General features: G+C 46.4%; 2 protein-coding genes across 3 annotated transcripts; one reads left to right on the top strand and one right to left on the bottom strand.

Annotated features, from left to right (window-relative positions):
* Nucleotides 1-881: 881 nt before the first annotated feature.
* LOC109742039 (uncharacterized) lies at nucleotides 882-20,761 on the top strand. Of its 2 annotated transcripts, XM_073496210.1 has the most exons (19): nucleotides 917-1,064; nucleotides 1,144-1,329; nucleotides 1,853-1,963; nucleotides 2,069-2,125; nucleotides 2,493-2,569; nucleotides 2,666-2,765; nucleotides 3,490-3,563; nucleotides 7,181-7,281; nucleotides 14,816-14,919; nucleotides 15,220-15,273; nucleotides 15,368-15,423; nucleotides 15,504-15,542; nucleotides 15,872-16,013; nucleotides 16,189-16,373; nucleotides 16,696-16,763; nucleotides 16,951-17,023; nucleotides 18,273-18,334; nucleotides 18,880-19,999; nucleotides 20,256-20,761. In XM_073496210.1, the coding sequence occupies exons 2-19, from the start codon at nucleotides 1,231-1,233 to the stop codon at nucleotides 20,482-20,484; spliced, it is 2,751 nt and encodes a 916-aa protein (XP_073352311.1). In that variant the 5' UTR covers nucleotides 917-1,064; nucleotides 1,144-1,230; the 3' UTR covers nucleotides 20,485-20,761. The 2 variants fall into 2 exon arrangements, with proteins under 2 accessions (XP_073352313.1, XP_073352311.1); XM_073496212.1 differs by having other exon boundaries at nucleotides 882-1,329; nucleotides 1,853-1,991.
* Nucleotides 8,976-12,339, bottom strand: LOC141021186 (uncharacterized). Its single transcript, XM_073496208.1, has one exon. It carries the CDS (start codon nucleotides 12,336-12,338, stop codon nucleotides 8,976-8,978), a length of 3,363 nt encoding a protein of 1,120 aa, XP_073352309.1. The 5' UTR covers nucleotide 12,339.
* Nucleotides 20,762-22,858: the final 2,097 nt, after the last annotated feature.

Raw genomic sequence — 22,858 nt, 5'->3', positions numbered from 1 at the left:
GTCTCCACTCCACGTGATATGCCGACTTGACAAAAAAAGTTCTAGATTTATTAAAGTGCCACGCCACGCCACGAAGTCCTCGAACCCATTTGGGCTGAGTGGTATCCTTAAAATTCATGTAACATCTACCATAAAGAAAATGTCCTGAATCAAGTTCTCATCCCATTTACCCGTCTATGGATCGATTAGGTCTGACACCCTATCAATCAGGACAACCCCTTATTAGAGATATTCCTCCTATTCGGGCTAGTTGGAATCCATGGGTCTCTCCACATGTTGATGGACTCGCCATTTCCCACACACAAGATGTAACCTCTTTTAAAAGTTTGAATACCCGCAACTATATTTTGCCATGTGAAAGACGAACCCTTCTTAGGCCAGTTTCAAGGATATCTTGGTTTGGGTAATATTTTGCCTTCAAAATCCTAGCACATAGAGACTCAGGATTAACTATCAACTGCCGCACCTGTTATGGACGTCCTTTTTAATATTGTTACATCATGTAGGAACGCACATTTATTTAGCCTGTTGTTTAAAAGGTACTTACTTTGTTTTAAATTAAATGTTGTTGATTTAGTAACTTTATACTACTACATTTTTATTAATATATATTCCCTCCGTTTCAAAATAGATGACTCAACTTTGTACTAAAATTAATACAAAGTTGAGTCATCTACTCCCTCCGTTCATAAATATTTGTATTTCTAGAGATTTTAATAAGTGACTACATACGAAGTAAAATGAGTGAATCTACACTCTAATATATGTCTATATATGATAGTCCATTTGAAATCTCTAAAAAGAAACGGAGGGAGTATTTAGGAACGGAGGGAGTATGGAACAAATGTGCTTTAAAAAAAATGGAACAAAGGGAGTAAAATAGGTATATTGAATGTGGGCGGGCCGGCACGCGGCAGTCTTCCCCAATAAAGTCCTCTCTCCTCCTCCGCCGGAATCCTTCGCCTCTTCTCCTCGTCAGCCTCCTTCTCCCATCTTCTGGTGCCGTCCCATGCGGACGTGGTTCCCTCTGCTGGAGAGCAAGGGTTGTTCGCCATAGTTTGCTTGTATTGTTTGTTCGTCTTTGCTCTCGTCTTTTTCTTTGTTTTCAAGAATCGAATCCAACGAAAATTTTCCCTCTTGAAGACCAATCTCGGTTGACCCTATCCAAGCTGCCCTCAACTAATACTACCAGCACCAGTTTATTTTTCGAAATAAACCTGGGATTCCGCCATGCCCCGCGGCAAGTCCTCCTCCGGCGGCAGCTTGTTCTACCGGAGGAAGCACTCATGGCGCCGCGATGAGTTAGTGAGCAGGAGCACCCTGCATCTGGTGAGGCCTTCTTCATCATCTCCCATCAATTGCTATCAGTTGACACTTGCCAGTCAGAATCGGCCTGCAGACACTGTTTCTTTGTGCGTATTGGGGAGGTGGCAAAATTGTAATATTGCGCCATTCGACATTCTCCAAGTCAACAGCATTTTGCTGATATATTTTAGTCTGCTATGTTGCTGATTATTATGGCCGCTTTGAATATCCAGAGTCCTTCTATTTTTGTGTATTTTTTATGGCATGTTTTGTGTATTGCTGTGAATATTCAGAAGTTGTACCTGTACTAAAACAGTTTATCAGGCTTTATGCAGTCAAGAGATCAAATTTCACGATTAAGGCATCACAGACTCGTCAGACTTCTTTTTATTTGGAAAGGAGTTATTCTTAGTTTTTGGTAAAACATGTGGCATCATTCCCAAAATATGATAGGGATTTGTTAGATCATATAATTGCAACAGGCTGTTGTTGTTACTGGCCTCATTATTCTGATGTTTCTTATTGATTTTTATGGCAACACCTGCAGCTGGACTTCGATGACGGTACACCACCAGAACATGCTTGGAGAAGAAAATTAAGTAGTCACGCTAATAGACTGAAGGAGTTCAATGTTACGTTCAGAGAAGCTTTTAAAATGGTATGAAAAATGCAATTGTCAAACAGAGGTACTAACTGTCCCTGTTGTCATTCTTCTGAAGTCTTGAGGAAGATGTCCAAATTATGTTTTCCCCTTGACCATCAGATGAAGCTTGGCCTCCGGCTTTGGTCATATGTTCGAGAAGAAGCTTCCCAGGGAAGGGTAATGCATTGGCATACTACTTTTTTCTTCTTAAGCATGCATCTAAATTCACATAATTTTGTATTAGAATTTAGAAGAAAGACACTGAGAAGCCTCAGAATACAAACCCAAACCAAAATCAATTCCAAACAAATGAAATAAAATTATAAAAAGAAGAACATTGAAACAAAGAACATAAATTTCTGATCACGGCAAAACTGTAGCGCAGCTGCTGACACGGGTCCCTGGTCTGGGATGCTGATGTATCAAGAGCCTGCTGATTGTGCATTTCATATTACTAAATGTTCTACGTAAGGAAAACCTTGTTACATTCAAGTGTACCTTTATTTATTGGCTCCTTTTAACATGGATATTTATCAATTTCCAGAAAGCACCGATTGATCCATTCACGAGGGAGAGCACCAAACCATCAGCCTCACAAGGAGTACCCCTTGGTGGGATGGGGTGTGTGTAACTCATGATGATAAACTTCACAAACATGCTTCCGTTATTTCTGTTGCCAACAATCACTCCCTATTTATGATTTATTCCCCTTTGCAGGACTGGTAGCATATCAAGAGGTTTTAGAGGGGAGTTCAAACATTGGCAGATAACCCCTGGTTTATGTGATATGTCACCAGTGATGGAAAACCAATTTTCGGTGACTGAGACCTTTTACCCTGCTAAAACATGCTATATCCTCAAATATTTACCTTTTTCTCAGTTTCATTCTTTTTCCTTGCTTCTAATGCATATTGTTATGGATCCCAATTTTGAACAATATTTTATGATGAATCTAATGAGGTGTACATGTTGATTTATGTATTCTATATAATTGGTCAAACATAAAGAAAAGTTGACTTAGGACAAAGCTAGAACTTCTAATAATTTGGAACAGAGTAGTTTATATTACCCCCCCCCCCCCCTATTATCCTTTGGAATAGTTGTTTGGAATACGATACTTCATGGTGTTATCAGCCAACAGACAGTACATAATTATTGAGAACCCTCTCGTTGTGTTAGCCACTAGGTAGATAGATCATAGATGCACTGCTAGTTAATTAAGCAAAAATATACTAATGTCCTAACTTTTTGTTACATATTAAAAATGGCATCATGTTTTTGGATTGTTGAGGTTTGATGAAAACTCACATGTTCCATATTAAAAACAAATGCCCTTGAAGATTATTCTGCCTCATGTGTTAAGTAAGTTTTATTTTTCATGACCATGCGTGTTAAATAAGCTTTGTGATGTATCTTTATCTACACTCTTAAGTTCTCTACGAGTGTCAAAGCAAGCAGTGCATGATTTTGCTAAAAGTATAATTTCTTACCTAAAATACACCTCTCATTTTTTTAATCATTCTGTTCTTAATTCACCGCAGATCTTTATAACTAGAGAAGGAGGAACCAAAAAGTACTCCTCAGTTTTAGCTCCTGGTCAGCATGATGGTTTAAAGTATGCTTTTTTTGCCATGTCAGACAACACATTCTTAATTTCCTGAAATTCTATCCATGGATGTTCTGCCTAATGGATGCAAGTATGGAATGTTCTCTTCGGTCTTTGTATGTAAGAATATATATATCAGTCATGACACAGTACAACAACAACAACAACAACAATGCCTTTCAGTCCCAAACAAGTTGGGGTAGGCTAGAGTTGAAACCCATAATATCTCGAAACCTAGTCATGGTTCTGGCACATGGCTAGCTAACTTCCATGCGCCCCTGTCCATGGCTAGTTCTTTGGTGATATTCCATTCCTTCAGGTCTCTCCTTATGGACTCCTCCCATGTCAAGTTTGGTCTACCTCAACCTCTCTTGACATTATCAGCACACTTCATCCTTCCGCTATGCGCCGGCGCTTTTGGAGGCCTGCGTTGTATATGCCCAAACCATCTCAGACGATGTTGGACAAGCATCTCTTCACTTAGTGCTATCCCAACTCTATCACATATATCATCATTCCAGAGATGATCCTTTCTTGTGTGGGCACATATCCATCTCAGCATGCGTATCTCCGCGACACCTAACTTTGGACATGTCACCTTTTTGTTGGCCAACATTTCTGCGCCATACAACATCGCAGGTCGAACCGCCGTCCTATAGATAGCGCCACTTCATCCATCCGACTTTGATTCGATGGCCCACATCTTCATCGATATCAGCATCCTTCTGTAGTATTGACCCCAAATATCAAAAGGTGTCCTTCTAAGGTACCACCTGCCCATGAAGGCTAACCTCCTCCTCCTTGTGCCTAGTAATCAGTTTTAGTTCTACTAAGCCTAAAAGCTTTTGATTCCAAAGTTTGTCTCCACAACTCTTAACTTTTTAGTAACCCCAGTCCAGCTATCGTCGACTAGCACCACATCATCTGGAAAGAGCAAACACCATGGGATATTTCTTTGTATCTCCCTTGTGACCTCATCCACCAAAGCAAAAAGATAAGGGCTCAAAGCTGACCCTTGGTGGCTGTTGCAGTCCTATTTTAATTGGAAACTCATCGGTGTCGCCATCACTTGTTCGAACAATTGTCACAACATTGTTTTACATGTCCTTGATGAGGGTAATGTACTTTGTTGGGACTTTGTGTTTCTCCAAGACCCACCACATGACATTCTACGATTTCTTATTGTAGGCCTTTCAAGTCAACAAACATAATATGTAGGTCCTTCTTTTGCTCCATGTATCTCCATAAGTTATCGTGCGAAGAAAATAACTTCCATGGTCGACCTTCTAGGCATGAAACCAAACTGATTTTTTGTCACGCTTGTCATTCTTCTGAAGCGATGCCCAATGACTCTCCCATAGCTTCATTCTATGGCTCATCAACTTAATTCCACGGTAATTAATATAATTTGGACACCCCTCTTATTCTTGAAGACTGGTACTAATATACTCCGCCTCCATTCTTCGGGCATCTTGTTTGATTGAAAAATGAGGTTGAAAAGCTTAGTTAGGCATACCATTGCAGTATTGCTATCTCCAAGGCATCTCCACAACTCAATGGGGATACAATCAGGGCCCATGCACTTCTCTCCTTTCATCATTTTTTAAGCCTCCTTGGCCTCGGACTCCTGGATTCGTCACACAAAACGTCGTTGTCATCATTAAAGGAGTCGTCCAACTCAATGGCAGGGCCCTTATTCTCTCCATTCAACAGTTTGTCGAAGTACTCTTGCCATCTATTCTTGATCTCCTCGTCCTTCACCAAAAGTCGATTTGCTCCATCTTTGATGCATTTGACTTGGTTGACATCCCTCGTCTTCCTCTCTCGGATCTTGGCCATCTTATAGATGTCCCTTTTGCCTTACTTCATGTTTAAACGCCAGTAGAGGTCCTCATACGCCCGACCCCTTGCTTCACTCACCGCTCGGTTTGTGGTCTTCTTTGCCACTTGTACTTATTTATGTTGTCAGCACTCCTATCCAGGTGTAGGCGTCTGAAACAATCTTTCTTCTCCTTAATAGCCTTCTGAAAATCATCGTTCCACCACAAGGTATCTTTAGCTTCGCTTCTACTTCCCCTGGTCACCCCAAACGCAAGTCGCCATCTTCATCCACATATTGTTTGCACCACCTCCTTCCTTCCAAGAACCTTATTTAATAAACCTTTCCTTGAAAGCCTGAGCTGCCCCCACCCCCTTGAGCTTCCACCACTTCGTTGTAGCGACTTTGGCGCATTTATCCCTCTAGACACATATCCGGAAGCTGAAGTCAGCCACACCAAGCTTATGTTGAGGGACAACACTCTCTCCAAGTACCACCTTACAATCTAGGCAAGCACACATGTCCTCTCTTCTCGCGGGGACGAAATAAATCTGGCTAGAGTGTTGACCCTACTAAAATTCACTAGATGGGATTCTCTCTTTTTAAAGAGGGTGTTAGCTACGATGATGTCATAGGCTAAAGCAAAGCTTAAGACATCCTCTCCTTGATTCCTGCCGCCATAACCAAAGCCTCCATGCACCCTTTCAAAACCTGTGTTAGATATACACACGTGGCCATTGAGGCCCCCTCCTATGAAGAGCTTCTCGCCAATAGACACACTCTTAACCATGTCCTAGGCCTACCTAGAACTCCCTCCTGGTGCTCTCATTGTGGCCTACTTGCGGGGCATATGCGCTGATAACACTAAGAACTCAGTCCCAAACTACCAGCTTGACCAGGATAATCCGGCCCCCTTGCCTCTTGATGTCTACCACTCCATACTTGAGGCTCTTGTTGATCAAGACGCCTGCTCCATTTTTGTTTGTAGTTGTCTCCGTGTACTATAGCTTGAAGCCAGTATCCTCCACCTCCTTCGCCTTTTGCCCCTTCCATTTAGTTTCTTGTACGCATAAGATGTCAACACGTCTCCTCGTCGCTTTATCAACTAACTCCTGTAACTTACCCGTTAGGGACCCTACATTCCAACTACCTAAGCGGATCCTACGTGGCTTGGCTAGCTTCCTTACCCTTCGCACTCGTCAAGTCAAATGCGAAGATCCTTGCTCACTTTTCACTACACCTGGGCGTCGATGTAGTGAGCCACTGAGGATGCGATGACCCGATCCTTGCTCAGTTACCACCGTATCCAAATCAAGATACGGCGCGCCACCAAGGGGGTGACGGCCTGGCCCTTACCCATTTAACACCACACCTTGGTTCATGGCATGTCGCAAAGAGGGTTACGCCCCAACATAGTCCTTTTGGTTTTCATTTCCATAAGAGTGGCTGAGGTTTGACGTTGGCTCGCCAAGCCTATCACAACCCTCCTCCTTTACCCGGGCTTGGGACCGGCTATGTTGAGACAACATAGGCGGAGTTAGTCATGACACAATCTGCTATAAAAAATAATTATATAATTATTTAACTGATTTGCGGTCCTAATCACATTTCTCATATGAAGGCCATGGATCTTTTTGTAATAAACCCTTTCAGTACCTAATGCGCCGGTCTTTAGACTATTTCTGTTCAATTATATGGACAATATAGACAAGCATGATCCCCCTTTTGTGGGGGGTTCTTCTTTCTAGCTTTTAATATCAGTTGTATCGTAAATACTTGACTGATCATTTGGTGTTTCTTGATTCAGAAAATCTAGCGATGATGGCATATCATCCTGGGATTGGAAATTAAGGGGTGACCGTTCAACATACCATGCTTTGTTTCCTCGAGCATGGACTGTTTATGATGGTATGCTACTCATTTATTTTAGTAAGAAATCACTCCAAGCAGTAAGATGGACGTCATGATAACAAGATCGCTCCAGTTTCCTTATCTTATGGCTCATAGGTCACAGTTTTTAGTTGGGCAGGCACAATAGCTGTTCGAGCTTTCCACATCTGTCTATTATATATTATATATACTAAAAGCACAATATGGTTGTGGTAGGACTCGGGTTCCTACCGGCTCTACTCCTTAGGTTATAAGGGCAAAACAGCGGAGGTTGGGGGCGAGGGCGCGCGCTCCGGCGCGTCGGCGCCGTCGCGAGGGAAGAGGAGGGCGGCGGCGGTTAGGGCTGGCGGCGGCTAGGGTTCCGGCTCCTCTGGGAGCCGGGCAATAGGGATAGAAAATATCTTTATTGCTTAATTCCGAAAAGAGTCTTACAGCCTATACTTATAACCTAGATAACTTGCATAATAATTAACCTATACTTGTGGGCCAAGCCCCTAACTATTGCCCGGTGGGCCTCCTCCGGTTATAAGCTAAACCGGTCATAACATCTCTCCCCGCCTGCGCAAACAGCTCGTCCTCGAGCTGAAAGTCTGGATAGTGTTGGCGGAAGTCGTCACGCTGCTCCCAAGTAGCCTCCTCCTCCGGAAGGCCCGCCCACTGGATCAGAACGAACCACACCCCGCGACGGAGCTGCGCCCGCAACACCTTCTCTGGCTCCGGAAGAAGACGTCCGTCGGCGGTCGGAGGAAGCGCGGGTGGAGCGGCCGGTGGCTCTCCACGAAAAGGCTTGAGCAGCCCCACATGGAAAACGTCGTGGATGCGAGCACCGGCCGGAAGCTGAAGGCGATAGGCCACCTGCCCAATGCGCTCCAAGACGGCGAAGGGCCCGGCGTAGCGAGGGCCGAGCTTGCGCTTCGCGCGCGGGTCGAGTGACTGCGTAGAGTGGTGGAGAAGACGCAGCCACACCCAATCACCCACCGCGAACTCCGCCTCGCGATGGTTGCCGTCGTAGTAATGCTTGGCCAGCTGCTGGGCCTGGAGGAGACGCTGACGGACCTCAGCGAGCATCTCATCATGGTTGCGAATAAGCTCACCGGCGGCCTCCGTCCGCGCCGTCGCCGGGTCCACCGGCAAGATAGGCGGAGGCGGCCGACCGTAGACCACCTCAAATGGTGTAGCACGCAGGGCGGAGTGATAGGAGGTGTTGTAGCAGTACTCTGCCCACGCGAGCCAATCCACCCAAGCCCGAGGGCGATCACCTGTAACACAGCGCAAATACATGGCAATCACCTTGTTAACCACCTCGGATTGGCCGTCCGTCTGTGGGTGGAAGGCCGTGCTCAGGCGGAGCTTGACGCCCGCCATCCTGAAGAGGTCGTGCCAAACATGGCCTGTGAACACCGGGTCCCGATCACTGACAATCGAAGAGGGGAACCCGTGAAGACGAACGATACCCTCGAAGAAGGCACGGGCCATGGACGCGGCAGTATATGGATGCCCCAGCGCGATGAAGTGGGCATACTTGGAGAAGCGGTCGACCACAGTGAGAATGACTGATTTGCCGCCCACCTTGGGAAGGCCCTCGATGAAGTCCATGGAGATATCTGCCCAGACCTGAGACGGCACGTCCAAAGGCTGAAGCAGACCAGCCGGCCGTAATGTCTCCGTCTTGTTGCGCTGGCATGTCATGCAAGATCGCACCCAGTCACGGACTAAGGCACGATCACCAGGAATGTAGAAGTCGGCGCGTAGACGATGGAGGGTTTTCTGCACACCCTCATGACCAGCCGAGTGGGCCAGCAACATGACCTGGTGACGAAGATCATCATGTGCCGGAACAAAAACGCGGCGCCCATGGAGGAGCAGGCCGTCCGTGAAGCGCCAAGGCTCCTCCAGGTCGCCGGCAGCCAGCTGCTGCCGAAGGAGGACCGCGTCGGCAGCGGTCGCCGTCGCCCGGCGAATCTCGGCGAAGAGGCCGAAGGTGGGCCCGGAGCGGATGCACAACGCCGTCCCCTCGGCGGCGCCGACGGTGGAGTCGAGGTCGGAGTCGCGGCGCGACAAGGCGTATTAAGACGACCCGGGCGGTACTCGACGGAGAAGTCGAAGCCGAAGAGCTTGCTAATCCACTGGTGCTGCGGCACGGTCGAGAGCCTCTGGTCCAGCAAGAACTTGAGACTGTAGTGGTCCGTGCGAATCTGGAAAGACCGGCCCCACAGATAGGGCCGCCAATGGCGCATGGCCTGCACCAAGCCAATGAGCTCCCGCTCGTACGCCGCGAGCTTAAGATGGCGCGGAGCGAAGGGCCGGCTGAAGAAGGCGAGAGGACCATCGCCCTGATGAAGCACGGCGTCGAACCCGGCTCCCGAGGCGTCACAGTCCACCACGAAGGGGCGGTCAAAATCCGGCATCTGAAGAACGGGCCCCGTCGTGAGGGCCCCCTTGAGGGCCTCGAATGCTGTTGTCGCCTCCTCGTCCCAGGCGAAGGCGTCGCGGCGCAACAACCGCGTGAGTGGCGACACAATGAGGCCGAACTCCCGGATGAACTTCCGGTAGTATCCGGCGAGGCCGAGAAAACCGCGAAGAGCCCGCGGCGAGTGCGGCGTCGGCCAGGCTGCGACGGCCGCCACCTTGTCGGCGTCCATAGCCACCCCGTCGGCCGAGATGACATGGCCGAGGTAGGCGACGGAAGGCGTCCCGAACGAGCACTTCGAGCGCTTAAGATGAAGATGGTGCACCCGAAGCTCGTTGAAGACGATGGCGACGTGCTGGAGGTGCTCTGCCCAAGAGGCGCTGTAGATCAGAATATCATCAAAGAAAACGAGCACAAACCGACGTAAGTAGGGCCGGAGGACGTCGTTCATCAGGGCCTGGAAGGTCGCCGGGGCGTTGGTGAGGCCGAAGGGCATCACCAAGAACTCGAAGTGGCCATGGTGAGTCTGAAACGCCGTCTTGGCGATGTCATCTGGGTGCATGCGCACCTGGTGGTACCCCAACCGGAGATCGAGCTTGGTGAAGAAGCGCGCCCCGTGTAGCTCATCCAGGAGCTCATCAACCACCGGAATAGGGAACTTGTCCTTAAGCGTAACAGCATTAAGGGCACGGTAGTCGATGCAGAAACGCCACGTGCCGTCCGACTTGCGGACAAGAAGCACTGGCGCTGTAAACGGCGAGGTGGAGATCCGGATGATGCCTGCCGCGAGCATGAGCGCACACTGCCGCTCCAACTCATCCTTCTGCAGCTGCGGGTAACGGTAAGGACGCACCGCCACCGGCGCGGAGCCCGGCAAGAGATGTATACGGTGATCATATGCGCGGGCGGGCGGAAGACCCTGTGGCTCGGTGAAGAGGTCGTCGTGTTGCTGCAGAAGGTTCTCCAAGAGCGGATGCTCGGCCTCGGAGGTGGCCGCGGCCAACTGAAGCTGAGGTGGTACGGGCGTGGCGCCCCCAACGCCGTCCCACCGAATGCGGCGGCCCAGGCGCCAGAAGGTCATCGTCAGCGCGTCGAAGTCCCAAAGAATGGGACCGAGGGTCCGCAGGAAGTCGACGCCAAGGATGAAGTCGAAGCAGCCCAAGTCGATGCCTGCACAGGTGATGGAGAAGTGTTCCCCGCCGACGGTGATGGGTACGTCCCGTGCGAGGCCATGGCACCGGAGGCGATTGCCGTTGGCCACCGTGACCCGAAGTTGCTCCCGCCCGTCGGCGGGCGCTAAGCGACGCATGGTAGCCTCGGGCAGGAAGTTATGGGTGGAGCCTGTATCCACCAAGGCCACCAAGAGCTCGCCGTGGATCGTCACCGGCAAGAGCATGGTCCGCTCGTCACGGATCCCGGCGAGCGCGTGGAGAGAGACCACGAGGGCCGTCGCCGGGGCAGCCGTGGGTGCGCCCTCAGCCGCCGCTGGGGGTGGTAGTGCCGCGGCCTCATCGGCCAAAGCGTCCTTCTCGGTGAAATCGACCGTCTCCAAGTAGAAGAGGCGCGGGCACACATGGGTCGGCGTATAGGGCTCGTCACAGTTAAAGCAGAGGCCCTGGCGCCGCCGCTCCATCTGCTCCGCCGGAGAGAGACGCCGAAAGGGGCGCGTCGTGGTCGAGGTAGTGGGTGCCGGTGTGGCCGGGGGCGGCCGGCCTGGTGCAGGTGGCGGGCGGCTGGTCTGCCGGCCTCCTCGGGCCGGGGTAGCCGGCAGCATGGCCTGGGCGCGAGCCTCGAAGGCCCGGGCGTAATACATGGCCGTCTGGAGATCCTGAGGGCCGCAAAGCTCCACGTCGACGCGAATGTGATCCGGAAGGCCACCAACAAAGAGGTCGGCGCGCTGCTGCGCCGTCACGCCCGACGCATGGCACGCCAAGGCCTGGAAGCGGTCAGCGAAGTCCTGCACCGTAGAGGTGAAAGGAAGGCGGCCGAGCTCCGACAGGCGGCTCCCGCGAACCGGGGGCCCAAAGCGGAGGAGGCAGAGCTCGCGGAAGCGCTCCCAAGTAGGCTTGGCACCCTCGTCCTGCTCGAGAGCGTAGTACCACGTCTGTGCCGCGCCGCGGAGGTGATAAGAGGCAAGCCAGGTCCGCTCCGAAGCGAGTGTGCGCTGTCCGCGGAAGAACTGGTCGCACTGGTTGAGCCAGTTGAGGGGGTCCTTCGTGCCGTCATAAGTGGCGAAGTCGATCTTGGCGAACCGCGGCGGTGCCTGGGAGGGAACACCGTGTCGAGCTGTCTCGGAGGTGCGGAGCAGCGAGGCGGGTGGCGCCTGGTCGGAGTACTCCGGGTAGGGACCGGCGGAACCCGATGGCCCCCCGAACTGCGGGAACGGGGTCGGCTGTCCGGGGGCCGTGGTGTAGACCGGCGAAGGCGAAGACCCAGCCGCCCACGCTGGAAGTGGCGACGGGGAAGGCGGGAACCGGACCTGATGAAGCGGGAGGCCGGTCGGCGGGGGTGCCCCCGAGCTAGGCAGGGGCGGCGCCGGTGGTTGTAGCGTCGGTGGCGGGGAGTGGGCGGGGGCGTCGGTGGCCGCGGGGGAGGGTGGCTGCAGGTACCACAGAGGGGCCGCGGCCGGCGTGGTCCCGCCGGGGTGTCCCGCCTGGAACGGCATCTGCTGGATCGGCCAGGGACCCGATGACGGCGTCGGCACCGAGGGCCAGAGGGCCGCCCGGTGAAGCCGCCTGGAACGGCAGCATCAGAGGGGCACCGAACGAGGAGACGCCCTGGGCCGGCCACGGCGGGTGGCCGTAGGCGGTAGCGGGCGCCGTCGGCAGGTGCATGTAGGGCCCGGCCGCGTACTGCTGCTGCTGCAGGTGGAGGCCCTGGACGGCGGTGACGAGGTCCCGCAGGGTAGCCGTGACCTGCTCCGGTGTGAAGACGGCGGATGGCGGTGGCGCAGAGGGCACCGGGGATGGCGGCGCGGCCGGGGCCGCCGTGGAGCCGAGGCCCGCCAGCGCGGTTGTCCCAGCGGTGGACGTTATCGGCGCGGTGAGGGGCGGCGCCGTCGTCATCGGCGCGGTGGAGCCGCTGGAAAACGCCGGCGGTGGTGGTGGCACCGACATGATCGGAACTTGGTCTCTGATTACCAAATTGGTAGGACTAGGGTTCCTACCGGCTCTACTCCTTAGGTTATAAGGGCAGAACAGCGGAGGTTGGGGGCGAGGGCGCGCGCTCCGGCGCGTCGGCGCCGTCGCGAGGGAAGAGGAGGGCGGCGGCGGCGGCTAGGGTTCCGGCTCCTCTGGGAGTCGGGCAATAGGGATAGAAAATATCTTTATTGCTTAATTCCGAAAAGAGTCTTACAGCCTATACTTATAACCTAGATAACTTGCATAATAATTAACCTAAGATAACTTGTGGGCCAAGCCCCTAACTACTGCCCGGTGGGCCTCCTCCGGTTATAAGCTAAACCGGTCATAACAGGTTGAAAATAGAGAGATGCTAGAAATTTCCACAAAAAGCAAAACATCCGATCGTTGATCTGGTGGACCGTCTCTTTATTAGTAGATCACAACCTTTCGATCTATATAATCGTACCTAAACAGATCATACCCGTTAGATCAACATAAATGTACCTAAATGATCGTACCCATTAGATCCCATCTGTTAGATCTGTATAAATGGACCTAAACAGATCGATTCTTTGTAATTGTGCCTAAACATATCACACCTATTAGATCTTCATAATTGTACCTCCGCAAGATCATAACTGGTAGATTGCGTAACTATAGCTACATTGTACCTACAGTCCTACACAGATCGTAGCAGGTATATTTTGTAACTCTAGCTACATAAATCACAAACGATACATCATCACAGTTGCATTTAGAAAAATGTCACGCAAAAATATTTTTAAGCGCACATGTTAATTATTATTAGTTGAACTATAAACGATAGTACATGCATGCTAAATGTTATTTAAATAACTTAGACCCCACCACATACACTAATGATGTGCAATGGATACAGACTCCTATAAAAATATAGTACAAAATTTCCTTTTACCATCTTATGCTCTGTAAACAATTAGACTACCGACAACATACAAATTCTTTAGGACGATACACTAAAAAAGTGGTTGGAAAGTTATTAGGCTCCAGCATGAGCATCGACAAAGGAGCGCGTAAGCGTTGATTACTAGAACCTAAGGAATTTAGGCTGAGGGTGCTAATCATTGATTTGTTAATTTTTTTGTTTTAGTTATAAAAGAAGGATCCAATTGTATAAGCAAAATCTCAGTGCAAGCATAATTCGAGGAGGATATGAACAGAAGCAGATAAATGACATAGGGCAAATAACACGTTGTTTAGACATGGATACAGGCCCGCGCAGGTCTTCATATTGCGGGTTAGTTTGGTTGGTGTCATCCACACCTACGGTATAAACAGGTTATTGAGAAAAAAAATCAATAACGTTAGATTTTTCTAAATATTTTAAATTCTTTTGCTATTTCTTAGTAACATAATCATATTCATATACAAAATGAAGGTCTGACAGTGTTCTTATTAATAGTGTTCCGGCCTGTGTGGCAGATGCTGTAATGAATGATTGTATTAACATTCTAATTTAATTAATATATGGGTCGGGTTTTCAAAAAAAAAGGTCGAAGTTACAGCTTAGGACTGCATCCATGTCTAAAACGACGTGTTATATGCAATGAAGGGGGTAAAATGCAAGAAAAAAAATGTTTGTATAAGATAAAAATAAAAAATAAATACTGAACACTTGCCACTGAATTATAAACTACTAAGTGCTTTTAGTATGAACTAAATGCGTAATGCACGTTGATATCAGATAGAAAATTAATTGCATGTTTATATTAGGCAGAAAATTAATTACACGTTAATATTAGGTAGGATATCAATTATGCGTTAATTACGTGGATAGTCTATATTTGGTATGTTATTAATTGCATGCTAAACATGTTAAACACTCGCCATTGGAGCAATATATGCTTTGTTGTTGTTGTTGTTGTTGTTGTTGTTGTTGTTGTTGTTGTTATTGTATAGATATAGATTATGAGGCACATCATTAAAGGTACTGCAAACATGCTAATGAGACTCACAAGTTCTTATCCATTTGATTTTAAAGGTGAACCTGATCCTGAATTGAAATTATCTTGCCGTCAAATATCTCCATTTATTCCCCACAACTACGAAGAGAGTAGTCTCCCAGTCTCCGTTTTTGTCTACACTGTAAGTTCTTCATTACTTGTAGGAGCAATGGTTATTATGGCGCGATATAGACTTAATGTTTCACATGTCTGAAATTTGAACTCCTCATTGTATAAGCTTGTATGCAGAGCTCGTGTATGTTTATGAAGAGTGTATACGCTGTTAACACACTGAGAATATTACTGTACATTTAAGTACTGTGGCATGACCACCAATTTTATTAGAGAATTTTGATTTAGCATCATGCTTTTTCTTATTAATAACTGCTGCCTTATGTAGTGTTTGTAATCTTATGTTTGTATGGGTATGAAAATTGTGCAGCTAGTGAATACCGGAAAGGAAAGGGCAAAAGTCAGCCTAGTAATGACCTGGGCGGTAGTAACTTGCTACTCTTCTACTCCAATGTTCTTATGTAATTTTTTCTTCTGTTTCTTTGATTTAATTATGTTCTGTTCTTGATGCGATCCAGAATTCTATTGGTGGACTTTCACATCAGTCTGGTGGTCATGTAAATGAACCATTCATGTCAGTTGGGCTTCGCTTAGTACAGTTTATGCTATAACTAAAAATATAGTGAAATGATTTGTAATCTGTTTCGTATGCAGTGGAGAAAATGGAATTTCTGGTGTTCTCCTACATCACAAGTAAGTCATCAAGTGTCCATAATTGTCTTTCCTATGGTCATTTGGCAGATTTCCTTAAGCATTTCTGTGAAGTGCCAAATGCAAACTAAGAGCTTCTAGCTGATCATTGTTTGCAACAGTATCTCCACACTGGCTTGTTCTGATCGATTTGGGGACGGAGTTTTTTCAGTGACATAACGTATTCTCATCCCTATATTTGTATTAGAAGCACCAACAATCTCTGTCTAAAGAAGCAATAGTTTTTGCCAGATACATGACGTTCTCTGCATGTTTCTTCTAATCTAGTGTTTTGCTTATCTAGCAATAATTATCAATTAAAAACGTTGCAGGACTGCCAACAATAATCCTCCAGTAACATTTGCTGTTGCTGCACTTGAAAACCAAAATGTTGATGTCACAGTGTTGCCAATTTTTGGGCTTTCTGGAGAAAGTTCAGTCACTGCTAAGGAGATGTGGGGCACAATGGTCCAGGTGATTTTTCCTTTTGTCCTACAGTCAGAATGCACCTCTTTTTTGTAGGCTTGGTATTTGGATACTCGTGCAAAGAAGTGAATCATACATTGAACCGATTTGTCCATTTGAAATAAACAAAAACTGGCAAAAATATTTGACTGTACTCTATGTCTTGCCATATAATTTTTGAAAGGGTGGTTGCTTTGACCGAGATAATTTCAATGCTGGCCCCAGCATGCCTTCTTCAGTGGGTGATACAGTTTGTGCAGCAGTTTCTGCTTCAACCTGGGTTGAACCACATGGAAGATGTACGGTCGTATTTTCGTTAGCTTGGTCTTCTCCCGAGGTTAAATTTAAGAAGGGAAGTACGTACCACAGGTAAATTCTATTTTCCAAACTTCTTATGTTTGGTGATAATAATGCCAAGTCCAAATGGGTGTTAATTCATCTATTCTGAACTCCAAAACTTGTATGTTCTGCACACTCATTAGTTTATCCTCCATCCTTACTGTAGCATTATACTTCATAGAACATAGTGATTGTGATTGTATAAACTTAAATCCAATTCCGTAGGCTGAATTTATAGTTCTGCTACCTTTTCTTAAACTTTCCGTGTGTATTTATCTGAATATATACTAAGATCAATAAGACCAGCTGTTCCATTTGTTTAATAAGGTTTGATTTCGTGCTCTTTTGGCAGGAGATATACGAAGTTCTACGGAACTTCCCCAAGATCTGCTATAAACCTGGCGCAAGATGCCTTGATGAGTATGTTTTTGTTTTAAAAAATTGTGGCATACATTTGGTATATGTTGACTATAGCAGTTAATTTTCTCCTCATACATGAAGATTATGGTTTGATTACTCTATTCTAGTGGTGCTCTCTGTGTTGAGATATTTTTCTGGTTAATTTATTTCTTCTGAATCTGTCTATTGATTCCCATCCGATTGACAGAGTACAAGCATTGGGAAGAGGAAATCGATAAGTGGCAGACCCCAATTCTCCGTGATGAGAGGTTTCCAGAATGGTACAGTATAATACTTGTGCATGACTTGCACTCATAACTATTTCTAAGATTATTAAGGAAATAGCCAACTTTCTGCCCCAAAGTATCTCAAATGTCCTCTTAACCCCCTGATAAGCTATATTTTGCATTGTTACATCTCGGAGTTTTAATACTGGATCACTTCTCTAGGAGGGCGATTTTAGGAGTCGTCCTCTGTTCTTGTCTACTGGGGCATTATAGTCTACTCTGTACTCTCTCATTTCTTCTCTTTGGCTGTAAATCAATCAATTATCCATGTATAAGCCTCTCCGCCTGCTTGTCCTGCTTGGCAACCAAGGTGCCATCTTCTCTCCTGGATCTTCCTCATCGTGAATGCTAGTTGTTGCAGTATTGTGTCCGTTCATCCCACTCGGATGCTTTGAGGTATCTGATTCCAAAAGCTCCACCGTAATCCTAAGACACGTGATAGTCACGTCAGCTATGCATGCCTCGTGGGCTGTCATGGAAAGCCGAGTTGGACTGGGTCATATGCCCATCATTGATGGCCCTCGAGATTGGGATGATAACCGCAGAGGGCCAGGCCATCTGCCCGCCCTCCATGGCCCTAATATTCAAGCTGCTTACCTTTACCACTGACTGAAAGCCCATCGATGACAAAGATGAAGAAGCCACCACTCCCCGCACCGTTGACGAGGACAGCCGAGACCCTGCCGATGATATAACATCTTTCCATCCTGCCGTGGAGATCACGTCGCCGAGGACGACAGGCTCCCGTGGTACCACCTGGAGAAGGCCCTTCCAACGCCTCAGCTCCGGCGACGGTCGCTGCTTCACCACGCACGCTGCAGTCGGCGATCCTGCGAACACGCCGTCAGACGCCAACAGCACAACGGTCGGATCAGTGCTGGGCACCATGGGGTCAACGACGAAGCCGCCTCTGAGACGGAGTAGGCAACGACGAGCACAGTAAAAACATTTACCGATGGGATCGTCCCTCCACCCCTCCCCCTGATCGTCCCTCCGTTTTTTGCGTTCATAGTCGTTCAAAGTTCAGGGTGGTTAATTATTCAGAAAATTAGTTCATGGTCAACCTGAGGTCCGATACTCTTTGGCCTTTGGGGGAGTGAGGTGGACAGTTTCCAATTATTAATCACATGGAATTTGAGCCTTCACTTCATACGTCTTTTAGAGAATATACTTTTTTGTCTATAGCTTTAGCTATGTACGATAAATATATATTTATATGCTACATTGTACTTTACTCTTGCAGGTACAAAATTACTCTCTTCAATGAGTTATACTTCCTAGTAGCGGGAGGAACTGTTTGGATTGGTAATCATCTCTCCAGATCCTTGTTCCTGATTTTCCTTTTCTCTCTGTTGATAGGATTTGACTTGGTAGTCTCATCTTGGAATGTCCTTGTCCAGACCTCACCTTCAAGTTACCCCTTTGTAGCACAGTATTTATTTTACATGAACAGAGACATTGCAATACAAATTTGTATTTTCTCCATTCAGGAAAATTCATGTTGAATATTCCACATGAACTATCACTTGGTTATTTCTATGTAGAAATAGTTCACTGCAATAAGAAGCTGTTTAGAACAAGAAAAAACAAATTCCTCTGGAAATAGTTTTTTTTGGAACGAACAAGTTCTTATTGATCTATATAGCACATTTATTTCAAGGCTAAGTTCTTTTGTAACAAAGAAAACTTACTCTATGTGGTTGGTTCCAGAGTATATTAACACAGTACTAAATTAATCTTGTCATTTTAATTGCATCTCTCATGAATGGTGACAATGCCAAAAGATATAATTATGTGTTTGCTTCTATAATGTAGTTTTGTAATTACTGATCTAGTGGATGTACTCCCAGACAGTGATTTGAGTTCAAGTCTACCTGAGGACAGTGATTTGCCACTTCATAACAGCACTTGCAACTCTACAGTTCCACTTATTGGTTCTAGCCCACCTGACTTTGATGACAAAGAAAATGTTGGGAAGTTTTTGTACCTTGAAGGAGTGGAGTACTTCATGTGGTGCACTTACGATGTACACTTCTATGCTTCGTTTGCTCTGTTGGATCTCTTTCCTAAGATTGAGCTGAGTATTCAACGGGACTTTGCTAGAGCTGTTTTGCGTGAAGATAGAACTAGAGTCAGATTTCTTGCTGATGGTACATGGGGCACACGCAAAGTAATTGGAGCTGTTCCCCATGATCTCGGAGCACATGATCCTTGGCATGAATTGAATGCATACAATATACATGATACAAGTAGATGGAAAGATCTGAATCCCAAGTTTGTGCTCCAAGTTTACAGGGATTTTGCTGCAACAGACGACATGTCATTTGGCAGGGATGTCTGGCCTGCAGTTTGTACTGCTATGGAATACATTGAACAGTTTGATCGTGATGGTGATTGTATGATTGAGAATGATGGTTTTCCTGATCAAACTTATGATGCTTGGACTGTTCTTGGAGTAAGTGCCTATTGTGGTTGTCTTTGGCTTGCTGCCCTTCAAGCTGCAGCCGCAATGGCCCGCAGCCTTGGGCATGATGACTATGCTGACAGGTGCATGGTGAAATTTGCAAAGGCTAAGCACGTGTTTGAAGCCAAGTTATGGAATGGTTCATATTTCAATTATGATAGTGGAACAAGTTACAGTAGCCGCTCCATCCAGGCAGATCAGTTGGCCGGACAATGGTACACTGCATCATCTGGCTTGCCACCTCTGTTTGATGAGGACAGAATAAAATGCACGCTTCAAAAAATATTTGACTATAATGTGATGAGGGTGAAAGGAGGACGCATTGGAGCAGTCAATGGTATGCACCCAAATGGGAAGGTAGACGAGACATGTATGCAGTCAAGAGAAATCTGGACTGGAGTAACATACAGTTTAGCTGCAACGATGCTGCTCCATGGAATGGAGGATCAGGCTTTCACTACAGCGCAAGGCATTTTTCTTGCAGGATGGTCTGAAGAGGGCTATGGGTATACCTCTTGTCTCATCACTATATTTAAAGTTTTAGTGTTTGACATATATTTACTTTTGATCAGGATCATGCTTTTTAGTGCTGATGGTTGCGCTATCTTAAATTCTTAATTCATCTAATAATGCCTAGCTATGATTTCATTAAATACCACTTGTTCACTGGTTGTTGGATATAATCATATAGGGACTCAATTCATTTGAGATAACTGGTTGTTGGATATAAGCTATAAATAGTTAACATATCATTTCAATCAGGTATTGGTTTCAAACTCCAGAAGCATGGACTATTGATGGCCACTATAGATCGCTGATATATATGCGCCCGCTTGCGATATGGGCAATGCAGCATGCGCTGTCTCCTCCAAGGGCGATCCTCGAGGCCCCAAAGGTAAATACAATGGAGAGGGCCTATGTTTCCCCTGGTGCGCTTCAGTTTCTCCAGGATAGCGTCAGGAAGATCACTCCCAAGAGTGGCTGTTTTTGAGCCAATGTGTGTGTGGTCTATGGTTGCTGGTGTGATTAGAGATTTAGCTCAATTATTCCTGTACATGCATATGTAAAGAAATGCAGAGTTGCAATTTCCTTTCTGCGGAGGGAAGGTCATGTGCAACCAATCTTGTCTTGTATATTGTGATCATTGTCAGTGAGCCCAACTCTGTACAGTACTGTACATAGTATATATATATATATATATAGACCCCGTGTATTGCCTGAATTGGTTGATGAAAATCTGGGTTGATAACATGACAATCAAAATTAAATCACATGACTTGTCATATCCAACTATGTATAACTGTAAAATATGTATTGCATATAAGTAGAATGATTGAATGGAGAACGTTTTCTCATGCATGGTTGAATGTCGTGGTGGATTTTTTTTCTGATTGCATGTTGAGGTTGGCCTTTTCTATTCATAATTGTACGATGAGGTGACATATTTGCATGTTGATATAAATAAGTTAGTGGGGATGACTCTCTTAGGTATATAGGATGTGAAAAATCTCATCTGCTATCGTCTTGTCCTTAAAAAAAAACTTCATCTTGTCGATAATGTTGTGCGGTACCTTGCCATATCTTACATAGTTACATATTCACATAAGAAGGGATCCGGGTCGCCTGGCACAACTAGAAATCCAAGGTTGGTCGGGGTGTGTGTTTTAATGACCAATTTGATTATATTTGGATCCTAGGTCTAATCTAGAGTTTTTTGGTGTCATTTACCACGTCAGTTTTGTAAGCAATCACAGTGAACGCCCTTAGGATCGTTAGATCCCGATCAATGCATGACAATTACTCTGCGCAGGGCGGACGATCTGAATCTTTGGTCTCAAAGATGCAAGAATTCCCAGCGCCAAATGCTCCTCCAAGATTGGAGTTCTATGTTGTCAAACCTTGCCGCGAGATTGCAACCTAATGTACTCTTTGGCTATCCCCTTGCTCTTCTCTATTCTTCACAACCCGCTGTAACCTTCATCTGTGTAAACATTTCTATAAAGTTATATACGGTTCAGGCCGGCGCAAGCCCGTCGTTGACACGTAAAAAACATTTTTTTCTGCCATTTTCTGTTACTACGTGGCAACTTTTGTTTTAGAGCATGGCAAATCCGTTAGAACATCATGTCAATTTTATCTGTTTTTGCATGACAAATCCGGGCATTCGCAGGAAAATCTTAAAAATCCGACAAAGACTATTGAAACATTTTCTTTTCTTTATTTGTCATGGAAGTTCATGAAAGAATGTTCTTGTTTTTCATTAAGAAAACCAATGCAGGCGTCAAGATCATTCTCCTCTCTCTTTTTGGGACAAGATCATTCTCCTCTCTCTTTTTGGGACAGGTCAATCTCCTCTCTCTTTTTGGGAGCAGATCAATCTACTTTCTCTTTTTTGGGAACATAGCTGAAAAGAATGGAACAATCCAATGATGCTTCATTCATTAGAATGTCAATTCCTCACAATTGCTCTTTGTGATGTTGCAGAACCATGTCAATTAGGATCTCAAGAAATCACAACACCTATGATGCAAGGATCATTGACTTATATCACGATATATTTTCCTTCCTCATTCGTATTTTGTTTTTCGCACACGGATGTTGGTTCTCATATTATGGCATTTCAACGAGCAAACAAATCCAATCCCACAAAGGTCTAATCAAATAATTACACGATTTCTTTTCTCGGGTGAAATGTGTTGAACATGTGTTTTAAGGAAATGATGGCGCTTTGCAGGTCGATATCGCGTTTCCCCACACAATAAGGGGGGCAACTCATTAGACTGACACAACAACACATAGCCGCCTTTTTGACTATGGTTCTGGCACCCTGACAAAAGCTGCGGCCTCCACTAGCTTCCAGACGCTCATGTGTGGAGCCCAGGACGACGTTCGCGAACAGGTGTATCTCTCGATCAAAGATACTTAGGATTTAGACAATTATATACTTGCCACTCTTGGCAAACTCCACAGTGCATAGGAGCAACAAAGACTATTGAAACATCTTACCTTTTTAACTTAAAGGACCATTGCAGGTCCCCCCGAACTCTATATAAGGGCAGGACCATGGCCATCAGAAGGAGACTGCTCCTAAACACTTCAGATTTAGCATCTGGAGAAAAGCTAGGAAGAGAAAGAAAAGAAGGATGCTCGGGGTAGCTATAGGCCCACCCGAGCACTACCAAAGCTGGCTGTGAGAACTTAGCTCAAACTTATATAGTTCATTTGTTCATCATCCATCAAACAAATGTAAAGCAGGAATAGGGTATTACATCTATGGGTAGCCTGAATCTGGATAACTGCTACTATCTCCATTCCTAAATATAAGACGTTTAGGTGAACAACTAAAAAGGGATCTCCACTACAAT

Source organism: Aegilops tauschii, chromosome 1 (genome assembly GCF_002575655.3).
Source record: "Aegilops tauschii subsp. strangulata cultivar AL8/78 chromosome 1, Aet v6.0, whole genome shotgun sequence".
Classification (NCBI taxonomy): Eukaryota; Viridiplantae; Streptophyta; class Magnoliopsida; order Poales; family Poaceae; genus Aegilops; species Aegilops tauschii.
The sequence above is the reverse complement of the archived record's forward strand: the minus strand, read 5'-3'. Positions and strand labels throughout refer to the sequence as shown.

Coding starts and splice junctions, on each gene's coding strand:
- LOC109742039 (XM_073496210.1), top strand. CDS start 1,231: ATGCCCCGCGGCAAGTCCTCCTCCGGCGGCAGCTTGTTCTACCGGAGG. Junction 3,564..7,180: donor GGTCAGCATGATGGTTTAAA/GTATGCTTTTTT, acceptor TTCTTGATTCAG/AAAATCTAGCGATGATGGCA. Junction 14,920..15,219: donor TCTCCGTTTTTGTCTACACT/GTAAGTTCTTCA, acceptor AAAATTGTGCAG/CTAGTGAATACCGGAAAGGA.
- LOC141021186 (XM_073496208.1), bottom strand. CDS start 12,338: ATGCCGTTCCAGGCGGGACACCCCGGCGGGACCACGCCGGCCGCGGCC.